This window comes from Sciurus carolinensis, chromosome 3 (genome assembly GCF_902686445.1).
Source record: "Sciurus carolinensis chromosome 3, mSciCar1.2, whole genome shotgun sequence".
Classification (NCBI taxonomy): domain Eukaryota; kingdom Metazoa; phylum Chordata; class Mammalia; order Rodentia; family Sciuridae; genus Sciurus; species Sciurus carolinensis.
The window spans coordinates 139,336,259-139,355,650 of NC_062215.1; the positions used below are offsets into that span (position 1 = coordinate 139,336,259).

Here is a 19,392-nt window from a genome sequence, read left to right on the forward strand (position 1 = left end):
GGAAGTAGCTGCAGTGTAGATAGTCACTTGGTGTTACTGTGTGTATCGCGCCCACCTTGAGTCCTGTGTGCTGCTCCATAGGTGCTGTACCAGGTGGAGGGATTTGTTGACAAAAACAATGACCTTCTCTATCGAGACCTGTCCCAAGCCATGTGGAAGGCCGGCCATGCCCTCATCAAGTCTTTGTTCCCTGAAGGAAACCCTGCCAAAATCAACCTGAAAAGGCCCCCAACAGCAGGGTCACAATTCAAGGCATCTGTGGCCACGCTGATGAAAAACCTACAGACCAAGAACCCAAACTATATCAGGTATTTGTAGCCCAAACAAATGCTTTGACGGTGCAAATGTGAGAACACTCTCAAGGAATATCATTTTCCTATTTGCTTCAATCTGAGTGTAGCCCAAGCACAGGGCAACAGACACAGTTCAGATGAAATAATATGTCTGGAGTGGGCTTGCAAAATGCTCCACCACTTTTCTTTCCCCAAATATAAGGAAGGGATTAAAAATTGTGGTGGGGATAATAGATATTTTATGACCCTGGGTGGTTGGCACATACGATTTCTGAACTTCTTTATATTTAGTCTTTTTTAAATGAAAAATTAAGGAACAAAACATAAAATGTTCTCCTGGAAAGAGTTTGCAGAAAGCTTTTTTGTTGACATAACTTTGAATTCCTGGATAGTGACTTCGGGCACATTACTGTCAAGGGCAAGAGGCAGGAGGAGCTGGGATTGCAACTCTGGTGTGTGTTAGGAAGTTGCACCCTTCGTTTCCAAGGAGACTCATGAACCAGGAGAGCCACTGACTCCTAAAGCAGCCTGAATTTTTTCAAGGCAATATAAAAGACTCCTTTAAAGCTTCTAGGGTCTTTTTCTTTTGTGCTGCTAGGACATCTTAGTTACTAACCTCAGGATTCAGGAAAGACAGATTAGGATGAGAGTTCCATGTGTGTGAACTAGAAGATAGGAAGAATGCTCTCTGGTGGGTCAGAGCTGAGCCTACCCACACCCTCTTTGAAAATTCAGTTATGAGGAAATCAAAGTAATGAACAGTTTTGTGCTTGGCTTGTTTCCCTGATATTTATACCAGAAAAAAACATAAATAGATAAAAGATTCATATATTGGGAGAAAATCTAGTTTCCAAAAAACAACCAGGAAACTTTCTGTGATCATTTACTTTTGTTACTCTCCACCGATTTTTTGAAAGCTGTGATTTATTGAAGTCACTTATATGGAGTGATACACACAGATCCTAGGTGTATAGTTCAATTATTTTTTAACCTTTCTACATGTGAGTTGGTAACCACCACCCAGGTCAAGACATAAATATTTCCACCATTCCATAAAGTTCCTTTATTCTTCCTTTAGTCATTTTTCTAATACTAATATTTTAAAAATCTTAATAAACCCTGAGATTTGGAATGTATTATTACATGTTTTCTTCTAGGATCTTGTAGTTTCAGATTTCATATTTAGGTTTACTACTTTTCCCCATATAGATATCCTGTTGCTTTGACACCATACATTGATAGGGAGAAAATCTTTTTTTTATCCAGTTGTCTTGGTACCTTTATTGATAATTAGTTGAATGTATGGGTGGGGATGTAGGTCTGAACTTACTAGGCTGATCCGTCTTGATCTCTTTGTCCTTATTTAAACCAAAGAGTAGACATTATCTTTATAGATGGTAAAACACAAAGGCAAAACTAGTTAAGCAGCCATAATTGTGAATATTTAACCATTGTACTAGGACAGGGGGATTGCTGCAATATGATCCAAAACAAATAAAATACATTTATTTTTTATGTAACTCTTCAGTGTAAGAACTCGGGGGCTAAAAAGGGTTGCTCCTTCTCTTTTGTGACTCTGCCATTTCCAGGTATTTTCCTCAATTCCATGACCAAATATGGCTGTCTGTCACATCAACTTTCACAGCCAGTGGTAAGCTGAAGTCCAGCTTAACTGGAAGAAGGGGACAGCAGTTCCCTTCCTTTTAAGCACACAGACAAATATTACAACAGCAAATACACTTCTGCTCTGATCTTAGTGGCCTGAGTTTGTTCACATAGCCACACCTACTTGCAAAGGAGGCTAGGAATGTAGTCTTTACCTAGGCAACAGAATACCCTGTTGAAAAGGAGACTAGAGCCAGACATGGTGGTGCTTGCCTGAATTCCAGCTGCTCAGAAGGCTGAGGTAGAAGGTTTTAAAGTTCAAGGCCAGCCTGGGCAACTTAGCCTGTCTCAAAACTGAGTAAAAAGGGCTGAGGATATAACTCAGTGGTAGAGTGTTTTCCTCTCATGTGCCGGGCTCTGGGTTCACTCACTAGTACCATCACCACCCAGAGAGAGAGAGACGGAGAGAGAGAAAGAGAGGCAATACCGTGCTTTGTCTTTTTATTGAGGTATAATATATGAGTCTTAATGTCACATGTCATTTAATTTTTACATATGTATGCATGTGTAACTTGATTCAGACCAAAATATAAAAATTTTCATCATCCCAGAAGGTTCCCTTGTTCCCCTTCCACCTTGATCCCCACAACTATCTTTTCCCAAAGATAACAGTCATGACTTGCTTTAGTTTTGCTTGAACTTCACACAAGTGGGATCTTCCTCTTGGCAGACTTCTTTCTCTCAACAAGATGTCATTTCATATATTAGTATTTTGTTATTTTTTTTTAAAATTGCTATGTATGTAGTATTTTATTTATTTGTAGTTTTATTATAAAATGGTTTGAAACTACTAAAAAAAAAAATGACTAGGTTTCCCATGAATAACAAAGAATTATATTGCTAGGAAATGAATAGACCCAGTATTTGTATAACAGCACTGTTGCAACCATAAAGGCAGAGTTTCAAACCTAAAATATTTGTAATCTTTCAGGTGTATCAAGCCGAATGATAAAAAAGCAGCACACATCTTCAATGAGAGTCTAGTATGTCATCAGATCAGATACCTGGGTCTTTTGGAGAATGTCCGAGTGAGGCGGGCAGGCTATGCCTTCAGGCAGGCCTATGAACCTTGCCTAGAGAGATACAAAATGCTTTGTAAGCAAACATGGCCTCACTGGAAAGGACCAGCAAGGTAAGAAGTTCATGACCAGACGGAATTAAGAATCTTTAAAGTATACAAGTAACATTTTTTTTTCCCTTATGCAATTAGGCAAAACAGAATTGTATGAAAATTTGGTTTGTAGACTTCCATTAGGATACCTTTTTGGCTAATTCTCATAGTGTCTCAGTTTTCTTTATGGTCAAAAACAGGACCTTCCAAATCCACATTTGGAACTCGCGTGTCGATAAATTTTTAAAATATACCTGTGGTTAATTTGTGAGAGGCAGTTTATACTTGGCGTGTATGTTTGTATAAAATCGTAAAAGGGCAGAGTTATTAGAGGCATCGTGGATCAGTATTCTCATCTTTTCACTTTTCACGTGTGGAATTTAACCCCAGAGAGTGTTGGTGGGTGGGGCTTGGTTTCCACTCTCTGCCCTTGTCTGCCCTAGTTGAGAAATAGATGCTGGAGCAGATAGGATTCAGATTCCATGTTATTGCTAGTCCAGCTGGATTAGAGAGCCTGGCTTGGTCCTGGGACTGTGTGGCTTTTAGCTGGGCTATCCTGAATTATGCTCACATTCCAGTCCCAGACAGGGTTCTGGATACTGCAGGTCCAGTCCTCAGAGCATCTCCATCACCCAGTAGCTTCCCACATGCGGAAAGAACTTGTGTACTGGTGGGTAGCTGCTGCAGGAGAGAAGTCAGGCCTGGCCTGTGCATTGGCCTTTCTTCTGCTGTCACCAGAAAATGCCCCTTCCCCTGAATACTGCAGGAGGCCTACATACCTGCTTCATAGACAAGGACGGCACTTGGATTTTCGTTTCACTTTACTGATGTTGTCTCCACATTCTCAGTGAACCTGGCCTTTCATAGGAACATCAAGAGTCATTAAGACTATACACCCTGTGTTATAAGAAGATAGAAAAATCCAGACATGTGGTGTGGTCTCTGATACCTAATTCAGTATCCAAATAATGTAGGATCAGTATATTTCAGTTCTCACTGCTGATTTCTTGGGTATCATGGTAAACAAGTGTCAGAATACGAACAGGTATTTGCTCCCTGCCTGGCACCTGGTGTTCAGGTTGGAAGAGTGAGTTAAGTTTTTTGAAAATTAATGTTGAAACCATGGTCCAGGCCTCATTCCCACTATGTAAGGCCCGTGTTCTTTAGCATCCGTTGACCTGGCTCTGAGCATTATCTCTTGGGTGTCTGAGGCGCAGGCACAATGTTTAAGTATTTCAGGACTCAATTGAATAGGTTCAGTATGGATCTGAGTTTCTTGCCTAGCTTCCTGACCCTGGTTAATACACCAATATATATCTGTTTGATACAAGTATTATCTGTGCTAATGAAATCAAGAAATTGGCTTTCATACCACATTTTCTTAGATTGCATAGTTTCGAACTCAAATTTACTTTTTTAGTGTTTAGTAGAATTGGTTTAATTTGTGGAATTTAGTCTTGAACTTTCTGTGGTGAAAGAATGATTCCTTAGAAATGAAACTGAGAACCTGATATCATGATATAAGGCAAAACTATTTATCGTAATGAGAAAAGTCATTGTTTTTATTTTTGTTTATTTTTCTTAGGTCTGGTGTGGAGGTTCTGTTTAATGAATTAGAGATTCCTATAGAAGAGTATTCCTTCGGTAGATCAAAGATATTCATCCGAAACCCAAGAACAGTATGTAACCAAAACCTTTATGCTCTGAACTTAAGTTAGAGTCTCATAGGCAAGTTTTTAAAGGATGGTTAATATCATGACATTACCCGAGATGCTTCTGTGAGTGCCACACTCCTGTGTTTATCTGCTCATGTCTAAGAGGTCATGCAAGTAAAGGTAGTGGGAGAATGTATGTTTATTTAGGACACATCAAATCTTCAACCCAAAGACTGTGCAGCACTTAAGAAACCATAAGAAAACTGTCACAATCAGATGAAACCTTCCTGATTTACATCAATGGAAGGTAAAACTGGTCTGTGTTACTTTAGAAGCTACAACTCTGTTTTTAGAGGTATACAAAGACACAGTAATGAACATTTTTTAAATCTTAAAGAACACTTCTGAAAGTCTACCATATAGAACTCCAAGGGAGCTTTTTCACAAACATATTGGAGTGTAGCAGTTGATTTGATGAATTGGAAATTTGGAGAACTTGGGGAGTGTTTAAATTGTTGAGGAGAGAAAATTCGGCAGCCTCCACCTCCCATCACAGGTAGAGTGTCCCTTATCCTAAATACTCAGGTTCAGATCTTGGATTTTTTTTTTTTTAATTTTGGAATATTTGTATTGATTTTACTGGTTAAAATTCCTAATATGAAAATCTGAAACCCAGAGTGCCCCAAAATCCAGAACTTTTGCATTGATGCATTGATGCTGAATCATTTCAAATTTTGGATTGTGGATGCTCACCCTAAACTAGTTATGATTCTCATAGATAGCATAGAGGTTTACTTAGGTCCAATTCAAGACCTCTCTGACTTGTCATAAATGCTTATCACTGGAATACAAACTGAATCTTTCATGAATCCATCCAAATATTTTTCTTGTGAGCGATGATCCATATTCTGTTTAATTAATATAGTTGACTTCAGCTTGCCCTTAAACCTTCTGAGAATTGCTGTCATATATACCCTGAGGTATTGGAGGATTTTTGATAAGTCCACTTACCATTTCTTTTTTAGTTATTCAAATTAGAAGATCTGAGGAAGCAGCGGCTGGAAGACTTGGCCACTCTCATTCAGAAGATTTATCGGGGCTGGAAATGCCGCACACACTTCCTGCTAATGAAGAAAAGTCAAATTGTGATTGCTGCGTGGTACAGGAGATATGCAGTGAGTCTCAGTCATTTGTAATCTGATATAGAGATGCTAATTTGCTGGCAGTTATCATGTACTTACTATGTATGTAATTTTTACATATTTAATTCTCTCAATAACACTCTAAGAAGGATGCTCTTAGGCTGCCTGAGAAAACTAAGGCATTGAGCTGTGAAGTAACTTCCCCACGGCCACATATAGCGTGAGGAGTTGAGTCCAAGGAAGTTTCCAAGCTTGACTTCAGTATACGATACCAACTTCCACTGATCTAGATAAACATAGTGAGAAATTTACCCTTTTAATGTGGACATCAGCTCGGAGGAGACAATGTCATTAACTCTCCCACTTTTCTTGGGTCAGTTTTCCAAAATGACTGACTCATCTTAGTTATCATAGCAGCATTAAGATGGCTTATTTACAGAAGGCCAAAGCTATGTTTTAGTAGAATTCTGGTTTTGGTTAAAGGATTGGATTTTCTTCAGTTCTCATATATTTGGCCATATTAACTCTGGGGAAAGATTCAATAATAAAGTATATTTACTCGATTACTATGGAATTCCTTTTTGGAACTTTCTTTCTCACTCTTTTGTAGACGTTTGTTGGAAGCACAACACAGATTTGAAAAAAGCCTGAGATTACCCATCGGCTAGATTGAAATTGAGTCATAGTCTTGAAAAATGAATTTAAGTGATAAGAGCACCTCTTCCAAGTGTTTTTTATTGTATACTTCTTTATTACAGAGCGAGTTGGAAAATGAATTAAATTTGGAATCAAATCTCAGCTTATTTCTTTTTTCAGTTACAGAGAGATTTTGCTATAAGGCAGTTATGAAGACATATGTTATATTTACTTATTCTTGTGTAATACATTTTAGTGTATTATTTCCAAGCTTTGGAAATTAATGAGGTACTTACATGATTAAACTAAAGAAAATGTGCTTGATCTTTAAAACATCAGAACCAACTGGGGGCACAGTGGCACACACCTGTAATCCCAGCCACTTGGGAACCTGAGGCAAAAGGATCACAAGTTCAAGGCCATCCTGAGTAACTTTTTTAAATTTTTTTTTATTTTTGCGGCACTGGGGATCGTACCCAGGGCCTTGTGCTTGCAAGACAAGCACTCTACCAACTGAGCTATCTCCCCAGCCCTGGCCTGAGTAACTTAATGAGACTACCTAACAATAAAATAAAAAGGACTGAGACTCTAGGTCAGTGGTAGAACACACCTAAGCAGGCATGAGGCCGAGGTCCTTCAATCCTTAGGTCCATCAGAGAGAGAGAGATAGACTACAGCCACCAGTACAAGTTTTAAAGCATGAACTTATCTAGCCATGTGAATGACAGATTCATTCATATGCATTCTGCAAAGGCATTGGGAACTATTGTCACCTAGTAGGTGCACACTGCACTACTTAACTCTTCCACGGGGTCACAGTGCTATTTTCTGTTTGGCTTAGAAAGGGAGGACCAGCAAATAGCCAGTCTTCAAGGAGCCCTTTTTACAATTCTTTATTTTGCAGTCATCAGGAAAATCCCAAGTTCAAGAGAATACTGAATTCATCTGTCTTAAATTCTGCAAGTAGTTTTGAAACACCTATGATGCTAGACTCTGGGAATAGCAAGGTGGACAAAATAGCCTAATCACTGACTTGCTAAAGTTTTAAACTAGCAAGGGAGGTATGTATCTGATAAAATAAATAATCAGAACAATTGCATATCATTGTGAGATAGAAATGAGAACTGAGATCAAGAGTAATCGAGATGGGATATAACTTTAGATAGGAAGGTGGCGGAGGGCCTTCTTGGGAGGGGACAGACAATATAGAGAACCAGAAACACCAAGCAGTATTTGTAACCTCCCTCTAGTATAGAGCTTTTGTATCACAGGTTGAAAACAAGTCACCATAAATCATTAATTTACAATGGTAAATGTTATAAGAAGTATTAATTTGCATAATGGAAATAAACAGAAGCCCAATTTTTTTTTCAGTGGGGGGTACTACTTGGAATTGAACCCAGGGATGCTTAACCACTGAGCCACATCCCCAGCCCTTTTTATGTTTTTTTTTTTTTTTTTGAGACAGGGTTTTGTTAAGTTACTTAGGACCTCGCTTAGTTGGTAAGGTGGCTTTGAACTTGCAAACCTGCCTCAGCCTCCCAACCTTCTGAGATTACAGGTGTGCACCACCATGCCCAGCATGATAGCCCCTTTTTTCGAGAAAGCATTGACTTTCCCCTAGTATTATAGCTGTTTCAACTTTGAACTGAATACCTCAACAAGGTAACTATGTGTCATTCAAGCCAGTGGTCAATCTCAATATTTCCTCTCCACAAAGTAACTCAAGATTTTCTGAATTCTTGTCTTTAGTTACTGATTACTTTTAAATTATTCTATATTCTGTAATAGTTCATTGCTCCTTAAGATAAACTTTAAAGTCGGATATAGTTGTTTTCAAGAATATGGGAATTGAAAAAGAAAACATAGAAGTACCAAATGGATGCCAGAAGTAATGGTAGATCTTATAGATTTAATTGTTCATGTATACTTGGAGTGTTACACTATGAGGAATCATAGATGTTTCCTAGCTCCTCATCTGACCACTGAGGAACTGAGAAGGTGAGTGGCTTATCCCAGGTGCCAGGGTTTTCTGGCCTTTTCTCCCTGGCTTCCTCCTGTTCTGCTGCCCATTATTCCCATTTCCTCTGATCTTCCAAAATGGAGCTTAGGATCCTGAAGGCATCCCTCAATGTCAGGGAAAAGGAGCTGAGCAACTAGTGCTTCCAGAATGAAAGATTGACAGCCTGGCTGGATTTTCATCAGAGATGCCCACGTCTCAGCATATATTTCCAAACTAAGTGCTGTAAGAGCTCACTTTTCTAGGGAGGGTGTTTCAGGAGTTTCTACTCTGAGGCATCAGTCCTAGAAGTGAGCAAGGCCTCTAGGCATTGAGCCAAAGGGTGGTGGTGCCTTACTGGGTCTTCCAATTTAACCTTCCCCTCCCAGCAGAAACCTCTGCTGCTCTGAGCTCTTCTGTTGTGCTGTCTGCTCTCTGTTGCTCCCAGGGATTGTTTTCTTTACATTGTTGATGTGTCCTTTTCAAATCCTTAAGGCAAGAATGGAGTCAGCTCACCTTAATTTATAGTTCTGTTATAATGTTATATTTATAGTTCTGTATATAAATGTTCAGTCAATTGATATTGGTGTACAAAATTTTTTACCTGATTTCCTGTATGGAAGCAAGGTGAAAACAACAAACCTAAAAGGAACTAGGGAGATTCGAGGTGGGCCTACTAAGTTGCATGTGCTAAGTGACACCAAGAAGAAAGAACACTCAAAAGCAGATGGATCCATTCAGAATGGGAGGCTCTGCCTTAGAACAGTATAGAACAGGTGGTGACAGGAGTATCTCCTGAGCCACTTGGAAGTTATTCGATTGGCATCTTGATGTGTATATTGGATTTATTGTAATAATTTTAGACTATATGTTATTTTGGTTCTTTACATGTTTGCTTACAGAAGTGTGGATGATCAAGAGTCCTTTGTGTTAAGTGAGCAAATATCCTTTCTCAGCCTTGCAGTGTCCATATCACAGATATGTAAATATAGCTGCTAACATCTTCCCCTTTTATCCTACAGCAACAAAAGAGGTATCAGCAGATAAAGAGTTCTGCCCTGGTAATTCAGTCATATATCCGGGGTTGGAAGGTGAGTTTAAAAGAAGTCTGCTTTGTTTATTTGGGGGGTGTTGGGTTCTTCACAGAGGATGATGTATTTAGGCTCACCCTGCAGGGGAGGACTCCTCTGCCTCCTGCCTACCCGGTAAACAGTCCGATGGAAACAATAAATATTATGAGCCAAGCGGGGGCCCTGGTGACCACGTCTTGACTGCTTCCTGCTAAGCAGCTTTCTTTCTGAGAGCTTTGTTCTCCAAGTAGGAAGTCCTTGACATAATACTGTACGTGATCTCAGTATCCCCTTGCCCCAGGTTTTTGTCAGGAGCTCTTACAGCCATTGCTTCCTGTGTATCCTGTGCCATCTCAGCACCCCCAGCCCAGCAATTTCCGTATGACCATCTTGCAGACTGCCCCATAATGACTGAAAAATCCTGAACTCTGGCCATGTCTAATGGAGGGAGGGTGAGAAGGGGTGGTCACAGTGGGTGACCTGGTTCCAGTCCTTCCTGCCACGGCTTAGTTCAAGCTTCAGTGAACTGTGTCTCATGCCCCATATCTAACCTGTGGCTTGATTTTTTTCAACCAGCAAGCCAAGAATGGCTTTTATATTTTTAAATGGTTGTTAATAAGAAGGAATTTCATGACATGTAAAAATTAATATGAAATGTAGATTTCAGTGCCATAAAGATTTGTTGAGACATGATCACATTCATTTATTTCACAGACTGTCTAGCTGCTTTAGTATAGCACTACAATGGCAGTCAGGTGGTTGTGTTAGAGGCCATCTGACCTGCAAAGCCAAAAATATTTACCATCTTATCTGCTACAGAAAAAGTTCATGAACCGCCTGCTCAGGGCCTGTTCTGACCACTTTCCTGTTGGGAGATTTTATGGAGTGGTCTGGATCCAGACAGGATACTTTGAAGCTCAGGGTGTGTCCAGGCTTGGAGTTCCTTCACAGGGTACAACCTAGGCCAGGAGTCCAGCAACATTGATGGACCTTTGTCTAAACTGATCACCAAGGCCTTGGTTGTCCCACAGAAAATGTCAGAATGCAAAGTTGAGCATGCAGAGTAAGTGACTGCTACCTACACATCTTTCCCTGACCTCATTACTAGAGCCTGGGATTCCATCTACAGGCTAGAGACTTCAGAGCCTGGACCCAGAGTCCACCTCCAGGCCAAGTACTTTCCTGGCTTTCATAAAATCCATTACCAGCCACTACTGTAAAGAAGCCCCTGGGTTTGGATCAGTATGGTCAATGTTATTAGCAAATTTTAAAAACCTCTTTTAAATAAAAAGAATAGCTACAGTTATATTTGAGATAGGTCATGATCAAAGAGGTACAATGGACTGTATCTCCAAAGATCCCCTGAGCACATTCTGAGAACTTTTCTCTCCCTCTGAGGTGCATCAGCTCGCATCACTGTGGTCAGATTTTCCTGTTGCAGTCTCAGACCAGGAGGCTCCTGTTCTCATCTGGCAGGAGGCTACCCCGTCAAGCTCAGTGCTGTCGTTGTTGACTATCTCATAGTCATTTCTGGACTTTGCAGTCTCAGCTTTCCTTTCTTAGGCCATTGATGTTTCACTGGGGTATGGGTGTTAGGACTTTCATCTCTTCTGGATTTTTCTCTTGGTCACTATGAATTTCATTTTTTTCTTTTTTTAAACATTCCCTTATTTGGGTAATTCTGTATCCTAGGCTCGAAAAATCCTACGGGAACTGAAACATCAAAAACGCTGTAAGGAGGCAGCCACAACCATTGCCGCCTACTGGCATGGGACCCAGGTAGGCCAGAGGCCCAGAGGAAGGCGATGGGCCGGGAGTGACGTGCACAGAGCTGTGGACCCTCAGCTCCAGGGGCAGAACATGTTTCACTGGCTTAAGCTACTGAGCACGCGTTTGCCTCTTGCTCTTTCCAACATATTGGTGTGGGGTGGTGGCACATGCTTTTGCATTTACCGTTGGTGGTGACTGGTGTTTCTCTTTTTCTTTCTCCATTGGAAAGCAGCAGTAACCTTTCCTGCCTTAAACTTTTCTGTAACTCCTTTTCAAATGCATCACAGGCGCGAAGGGAACTGAGACGGCTGAAGGAGGAGGCTAGGAATAAACATGCTATTGCAGTTATTTGGGCTTACTGGCTTGGATCTAAGGTACTTGGTGCTCACATCCCATCACTCCATCCTGGAATTCTGCAATAATCAATCTTTAGTATTCAAGGGGATGAATGATTACAATTAGTAGTGACTCGACCTGGTGCATGTCCTAATAGCCAGATTTAATAAACCTGGAGATGTATCATTAGTGTGCCTAGGAAGCTTAGGCATGTATAGGCCAAACAACTAATTGCTTACTAATAAGGCACTAGTATATAGTTGCTCATTTTAAGAAACTCTTAAGTAACCTGCATGTTTGGTTTCTTGGTTCCCACCCCCGCTGCCCCCACTGATGTATGCTGGCAGTTTTAGAGATTTTTTTGGAGGGGTGGGGGGGCATGTTGGGAATGTTAAGATTTGGGCTTGAATCAGTCCTCCATGTGTTGGCAATGAAAACGCCTTTAATGCATGCCTTAAAAAATTAATTCATGAATGAAATTGAAATTTTTGGCACTCCGTGGCAGATATTGATTATTAGAAGCAAAATATTACTTGTGAAAAGAGTTATCTGTAATTTCACAGAAAACTGTGTTCATGCAAAGCTAGCTATAATTGCCACCGAAGAATCCCAGGAATTTCACCATCAGCTGTTTGCTTTCAGAAACAAAGGCCTCCTGAAATGTTCTCCCTAATCCCCAGGCAGAGTCGTGGGCTCTGTGAACATTTCACATACCCCAAGGGACAAGGTTTTTAGATGTTTTCGTTACTTAGAAAACCAAAGGTCATCTTTGCTAAAAATGTGTATTCCAGTTAGAGACACAAATATCTACAGAGTCCTCTGTTTTTAAGTTTACCTTGTCAACATTATGAGCCCATCTTGTGAGAAAAAATGAGAAAAGTCAACCTTTGCCTGCATAAAGAACTTAGTTTGCCAAAAACTAACCAAAATTGTTCATTGGTGTTTTTCTTAAAAAAATCTATGAAAAACAAGCTAGTTCCTTTTGTCATCTAAGGGAAATGTCCTAGCAGAGGCAGAAGGACTCTTAGATGGTTTTTGCTGGGATTTCTTCATTGATGAATCTGATTTCCCAGTTGATGATGTCTTGAAAAATCAAACCTATTTCTTTCATTTAAAATAGCATGCATTAATTTTTCCATAAGATTAATTTTCAAACCTGAAAGTTATTTCACTCTTTGCCTTGTTTCAGTCTCCAAAATTTTTCACTGTTTGGGACCTTGGCTAAAGTTTAATTTTTATACATACTACTATTTTTTTAAACTGGAAAGAATTCTTAAGTTTTTAAATTTTCTTTTTCTTTCTTGTTTGCACTTCAGTGAAACAACCTTTATTCCTTCAGTTTTGCAATGGTCATTCATGAGAATTGCCTTTGTATTCATTGAAATGAGGTTCATAGCCTCTGTGGCCCTGTGTGCTCTCAGCAAAAGGAAGTCTCGTGAAGTCACTGTGTCACTCGCAGTGCTAAGGCTTCAATGAGGAAATAAGAGAAAGGAAAAAGAAAGAGAGAGCCAGAACAAGAGAAAAAAAAGGAAAAGAATGGGCAGGGGAAATGAGGGACAATTACCTTGGGTGCCACACAAATTGCCTTCTCTGGAACAGAATCATCAACAGCCTTGCCAGCTTGACACTGATCCCTTGGGTTGAAGTGGTTTTGCGCTATTCCTCTGTCGTTCTGGAATCCTATTCATAAATTGACTCTTCTGTTTGGTGGGGTATCTTTTTCTGGTCATTTGTGCTGTCTGCATTGGGCCGTCTCTTTTATTTACTATCTAAAACATTCTAGGCTCGAAGGGAATTGAAACGCTTGAAGGAGGAGGCTAGGCGTAAGCATGCGGTTGCTGTCATTTGGGCTTACTGGCTTGGACTGAAGGTACTTCCTCCACCACTTCTTTCTGTCCAGGGTGAACTCCGTAAAGCCTAGCACCTACTAACCCTGAGAAAACTACTGATAATGCTTGCTGATGGTCTGCACAGTCTGTAAAATGTCATCTTGCCTGATTTTCTTTTTGAGAAGAAACATGTATGCTAATATTTTTGTAATTTTAATTTAAGTAATAGTTGTCAAATAGGTAACAGTGTGGCATATTTTATGCAAGATGCTTTGATTTTGTGTTATCTTTTGAGCATTTTTTTTTTTATAATCATGAGACAGAACACAGTGGTGGAGCTGAAAGCTCCCATGCCCATCCACAGTAACCAGCCTGGGCATGGCAGGTTTCCTTTGCCTGCGTCCGCCTCTTCTGCTCCACTAATGACTGCTTAGAGTCAAGCTTTCTTCAAAAGCAGCCATCATCATGCACAAGACCCTGGGTCCAATCCCCAGCACCAAAAAAAAAAAAAAAAAAAAAAAGAAGCAACCATCATTCTAACTGTTCAGTATAGACACCAAAGGGTTTCGCATCAGTCAACTTACACATTTTCATGAGTGAGATGACAGAGATCAGTGGATCGTTCAGTTAATGAGAACTTTAAATTCAGATGCCTTGTGATTAGGACAGGTTTTATTCCAAAGTGATGCTTATTGCTGCAGTTGGATAAGGGTACACATAATTAAATATGTAAATATGACTGAGCTCTGAAAACCTTTAGAATGACCTTCAGACAATATGAGGATTTGGTCTTCTTAATATTCAACAACTAATCACCATAACAAATCATTCATATTGCCTGTTAGGAATAATTAGCCCCACCTCTCTTTTTTTACAGTATTCCTCTTCATTATTTTTACTTTAATCTGATAACATTTAATGTTATTCTAAATATTTGAATATTAACTGAGAAATAATTAACTCTGAATCTGAACAACCCTTAGAAATATCCCTGAATCTTTGAACAATCTACATTTTTCCCTGAAAGTTCATCCTATAAACTTTAAGTAAAATGTCCTTTTTAATCCTGATTACTCATGAAGTAATTAAGAAGTTACTTAAATGTGAATTTAACAGATGTTCTGTTTGAAGAATTCTGAATATGTTCTGTAACTGCATTTTTTTTAGAAGCTAAACAAAACCAAACATTTTTCCATTTTAGTTACATCTTCTAATTTGCATTCTAATTTTCATAAAAAGGAAGGGAAGTAAACAGCATTAAGTCAGGATTTTTACTCTAATAATTTCCATTAGTAATAAATATGTTTATCTTCAGTTCTGGGTTTAATTGCATATCATTTCAAAATATTTTTGCTTTCAAGGTGTGCATTAGTAACCTGCTATACAAATTCAGCTTGTAGATAAATGTTATTTTAGCAGAAGTTAACTGGACTTACTCTAGTAATAGCTTTTCCCCCAATTTCCAATGAGACAAAAGTATTTTAATATGTTTCCACTATTATTGTTATGGAATAAGATTAAACTTCTTTGAAGTCCAAAAGTGATAATAATTTCGTCCCTTCTTTTTCTTAAAAGCAGATTATATTGATATGAACAATAGCTTTGTCCTGTGAAATAACTTGATTTTCTTTTAGAAATGGTCACAAAGTACACCGGCCCCTTTTAGGACTTCTGGTTGCCCACGAGGGGTCCCCATTGTATATGCCAGCATGTCGTCACCAGCCTTTTACTGTACGTGACTGTGTTTGGGGGAAAAAATGGCCTGACCTGTAGAATATCAAAGAGCACTTGCTAACACCAACTCAATAAACTCAGAAAATTGTGAATTTTTTGAATTGACGATGTGTTTTTGGTAATGATTTTAAATCATAACTGTAGCCGGGTGCAGTGGCGCATGCCTATAATCTCAGTGGCTCTGCAGTGAGCTCAGTTATAATGAGTTTCAAGTAGATGCAGCAGAACTTCTAATCTATGTTTAAAAATGTTTTTATGTGACTTGTTCCACCTTAATTTTCATGCTTTCCTGTGCTGTTATAATTTAAGGAATTTTTCAATTTCTTCATGTCCTTTCTAGCATCATAAGTTAGAGATTCAAAATATTGGTGAATCTAACAATTCTATGACTAAAAGGGAAATTATTAATGGAATATAAATATAAGGAAGAACTGCCTATATGGCATATGGCCAAAATTTTAAACCTTAATAATCTTCAGTTGCATAGAATGGGTCAGAGGCTCAAAAACCCAGAGGACCAACTGGGTGACAGACAGAGAAACAGCAGGTGGAGGGTAGAGCAGAAGCTACAAGACTTGTGTGGTTTGGAACCTGCCTGGCTTTTCAACAGCATCTCTACTCTGACCCACCAGGTCCTTTTATTGTAGGAACAGGGCTCACTGTTGCTAAACCTGAAAAAATTATAAAAGAAATCTACAGTCTTAACTATTATATTGTGAAGTTCTTAACTTACAAATACTTACATAAGATTATCTACAAACTGAGTTTGGTTAGAAGGTTGGTAGCTTTCTCATGTAGAAATATTTTGAACATGTGCATTTAAACCTAGGAAACTGGAGACAAAAGAAAAAGCTACATAATTCCTGGATTATTCAAATAGAGGAACATTTTGCTAAATACTGCTCTCTCATTTATATCAGGATGTTAAAAAATTAAATATTTCTCTTTCAACTTCAAAGTTTAGCTGTCTCATTCATTCAGCAGACATCTCATTTAGTTATTGTTATTGGTTAGACAGTATATGAAGTAAATTATAACCATGTAGCAAGGGAAAGTGTGAATCAAAACTATAATATGATGTTTTAAGTGCTATGATAACATTAAGTATAAAGAGTAGAGATGAGAGAAAGTAAGTAAATGGAGGATAATGGTAGTTTAAAACTTTCAAATACTTACTTATAACCACAGTTAGTTCTCAGTATATAACTTTGAAGTCTTCATATACAAGGTTTTTGGAAATTTCAATATAATTCCTCAGATATTTTCCCCCATTTGTTAAAAAAAAATGGAGAATATCTTATATAATATTTTCTGATGTGTATTTTAATTTGTGACAAGTTTGCACAAATGTTTCTTGTCAAATCATCTATTTAAAAAACCTACTAATAGGATTTAAAACATCAATTCATTTTGGTATTATCATTTTGCATCTTTCAATTTCTTTGTCTCTGACTTAAGATCTACCATCTGAGCGTGCTTCCATTAGTTTACTCAATCCAGAAAGGACACTTATAAATTGCCTGTTTCACAAACTGTCTTTTTTTAAAAAGAGGTGTATCATTGTGCTCACATGCTGTTTCTTCTTCTTAAAGGTACGTAGGGAGTACAGGAAGTTCTTCAGAGCTAATGCTGGAAAGAAAATCTATGAGTTTACGCTTCAGAGAATTGTAAGTTGATACTTCATGAGTATGGCTAATTAACCTTATTGGATTAAGAACTTGCTAACACCAGCTCAATAAACTCAGTAAATTGTGAATTTTTTAAATTGACAGTGTCTTTTTGGTAATGATTTTAAATCATTACTGTAGCCGGGTGCAGTGGCACATGCCTGTAATCCCAGTGGCTCTGGAGACTGAGGCAGGAGGATTGCGAGTTCAAAGCCAGCCTCAGCAAAAGCGAGGTGCTAAGCAACTCAGTGAGACCCCATCTCTAAATAAAATACAAAGTAGGGCTGAGGATGTGACTCAGTGGTCGAGTGCCCCTGAGTTCAATCCCTGGTACCCCTCCCACCCCAAAATCATAACTATAACAGAGTTGATAACCCTTCGCATCATTCCCCATGCCCCAAATTCAGGAGAATTATATTAGAAAGATGATAGTGGGCCCATACATGATTAATAAAATTGTCATCTTATTTGACAGAAAAACTTTGAGGAAAGTGATTCACCAGGAAAGTCAGACTCCTCCTCTGTTCAACTGCTTGAGCTACAGTAGGTCAAAAAAGTTAGGAGTGAAGGAGAGCAAGGCTGGGTGAAACTGGATTCCCAAGTCACTCTTTGTTTCTAGAGAAGTGTATGCAGTGGGGAAAAGAGTGCAGACACTGGGGCTGGCCCATACTGCTGCTTACGATTTGTTACTTTGGCAAGTTATTTAGCTTCTGCCAACTTTGTTTGATCATCTGTAAAATGGGTGTAATAATTGCACTAACCTCAGAGTTGTTGTGAGGATTAAAATGGAGTAATGCTGTGAAGTTCTTACAGTGCCTGGCACATTAGGTCACATGCTCCTCCACTTATGATGGTGCACTCCCATTAACTCATCGCAAATTGAAAACATCCTGCTGAGAATGCATTGAATAAGCCAAACCTACCAAACTAGCCAGAGCAGCACAGCCCACTGTGGAGTTTCAGTTGTGCACCCTCCTGATGCATGGCTGACTAGATGTTGTGCTCACTGCTGCCGCCCAGCATCTGGAGAGCATTGAGCCACACGCCACTATTTCAGAAAAAGACCAGAATTTAAAGTATACTTGCTACCGAATCCACATTGCTTTTGCATCATTGTAAAGTCAAAAAAATCACAAGCTGAACCATCATGAAGTCAGCGATCATATGTTCTCTATAGCAGTGCTGTCCACTGTCTACAGTGACAAACGTGTTCTGTAACTTGGAGATACAATAAAGTATCTTCTTGCCACTATAGTTACTGAGCATTTGAAATGTGGTAGTGTGACTAGGAACTGAATTTTTTTAATATTATTTAATTTAAATTTCCAAAAATTTAAATACAAATAGCCACATATACCTAGTGGCTGCTTGTTTGACAGTATAGCTCCATAGTGTTGGCTGGTGTTAATACTGCTGTTCATGTGACTATTTGAGTTACTTTTCTTTTCTCTTAACCATATCATAGAACTCTGATTTCTCCCCTTGGTATGAAAGACTGGAATAGAGACTTCTCAGAGGAGTTTACAAAGTTTTATGGACTAAAACTTGATAAATTCTACTGAAGACTGTGGTTAATTTGATCATGGAGAATCTAAAATAGTGTCTTTTCCAGTATATTTTCCTCATCCAGTATCTTCTGTCAAACCCAACACAGGTGCAAAAATACTTCTTGGAAATGAAAAATAAGATGCCTTCCTTATCGCCAATAGACAAGAATTGGCCATCCAGACCTTACTTATTCTTGGATTCTACTCACAAGGAACTAAAAAGAATTTTCCACTTGTGGAGGGTAAAAACTGTCATGATATATTTCAGGTGTTTGACAGCTGTTATGTAAAATCAGATTTTTAACACATTCTTCCTTGGCCTCAGAGGGACTTATTTGAGGACTTTGATATTTTGAGTCTTGCATTCACTGTTCTTGACTTTCTGTGGGAGATCCTTCAGCAGCCCAGGCATTGCCTGTGAGGTCTCCTCTTGGCTGTGATTAGAAAGAAGAGCAAGAGACTGCACTGACTTTTTGTTCCAGGTTCCAGTTGCTTTCAAGTAGTCCAGTTTGTGTTTTTGTCTTTGTCAGAAGAGATATCATAGGAAATAGAAACCATAAAATTTAAATACCTTCATAGGAGATAGTTAAGTCCTACAGTTGTGTGAGTTTATCAGATCTATTGAATATATACGATCCACATAGGATCACAACACTTGGATTGATGGGGAAAAGGCCTTAAAGTCCCTAAAAGACAAAATGTCCTCCGCCTAAAATAAAGGGAAACTGAAAAATCTATTTTATATTGCCTTATATCTTAGTACTCTCAATTTCATAGGAAAGTACAACATGCAGTTTAGGTATTAGGCCACATGGGGTACTTGTTATAGATGTTGGCTTTATTTCAGAAACTTGGTTCAACTAAATATGTGGATTGCTAAATATACGCAATTATCAAATGTAATAAAATCATTAGGTGGAAGAGTTTATATTTAGTCA

General features: G+C 38.8%; 1 protein-coding gene across 4 annotated transcripts in view; it reads left to right on the plus strand.

The window, feature by feature from the left end:
* Nucleotides 1-19,392, plus strand: part of Myo1b (myosin IB) — a 179,262-nt gene that overhangs the window by 146,294 nt on the left and 13,576 nt on the right. For 2 of the 4 annotated variants that reach the window (XM_047543729.1, XM_047543730.1), the window contains exons 17-26: nucleotides 82-308; nucleotides 2,890-3,090; nucleotides 4,655-4,748; nucleotides 5,750-5,899; nucleotides 9,524-9,592; nucleotides 11,264-11,350; nucleotides 11,629-11,715; nucleotides 13,461-13,547; nucleotides 16,833-16,907; nucleotides 18,562-18,696. In XM_047543729.1, the coding sequence (XP_047399685.1) occupies nucleotides 82-308; nucleotides 2,890-3,090; nucleotides 4,655-4,748; nucleotides 5,750-5,899; nucleotides 9,524-9,592; nucleotides 11,264-11,350; nucleotides 11,629-11,715; nucleotides 13,461-13,547; nucleotides 16,833-16,907; nucleotides 18,562-18,696 (1,212 nt within the window). The remainder of the gene's footprint in view (nucleotides 1-81; nucleotides 309-2,889; nucleotides 3,091-4,654; nucleotides 4,749-5,749; nucleotides 5,900-9,523; nucleotides 9,593-11,263; nucleotides 11,351-11,628; nucleotides 11,716-13,460; nucleotides 13,548-16,832; nucleotides 16,908-18,561; nucleotides 18,697-19,392) is intronic. The other 2 variants (XM_047543731.1, XM_047543732.1) reach the window with 2 other exon arrangements.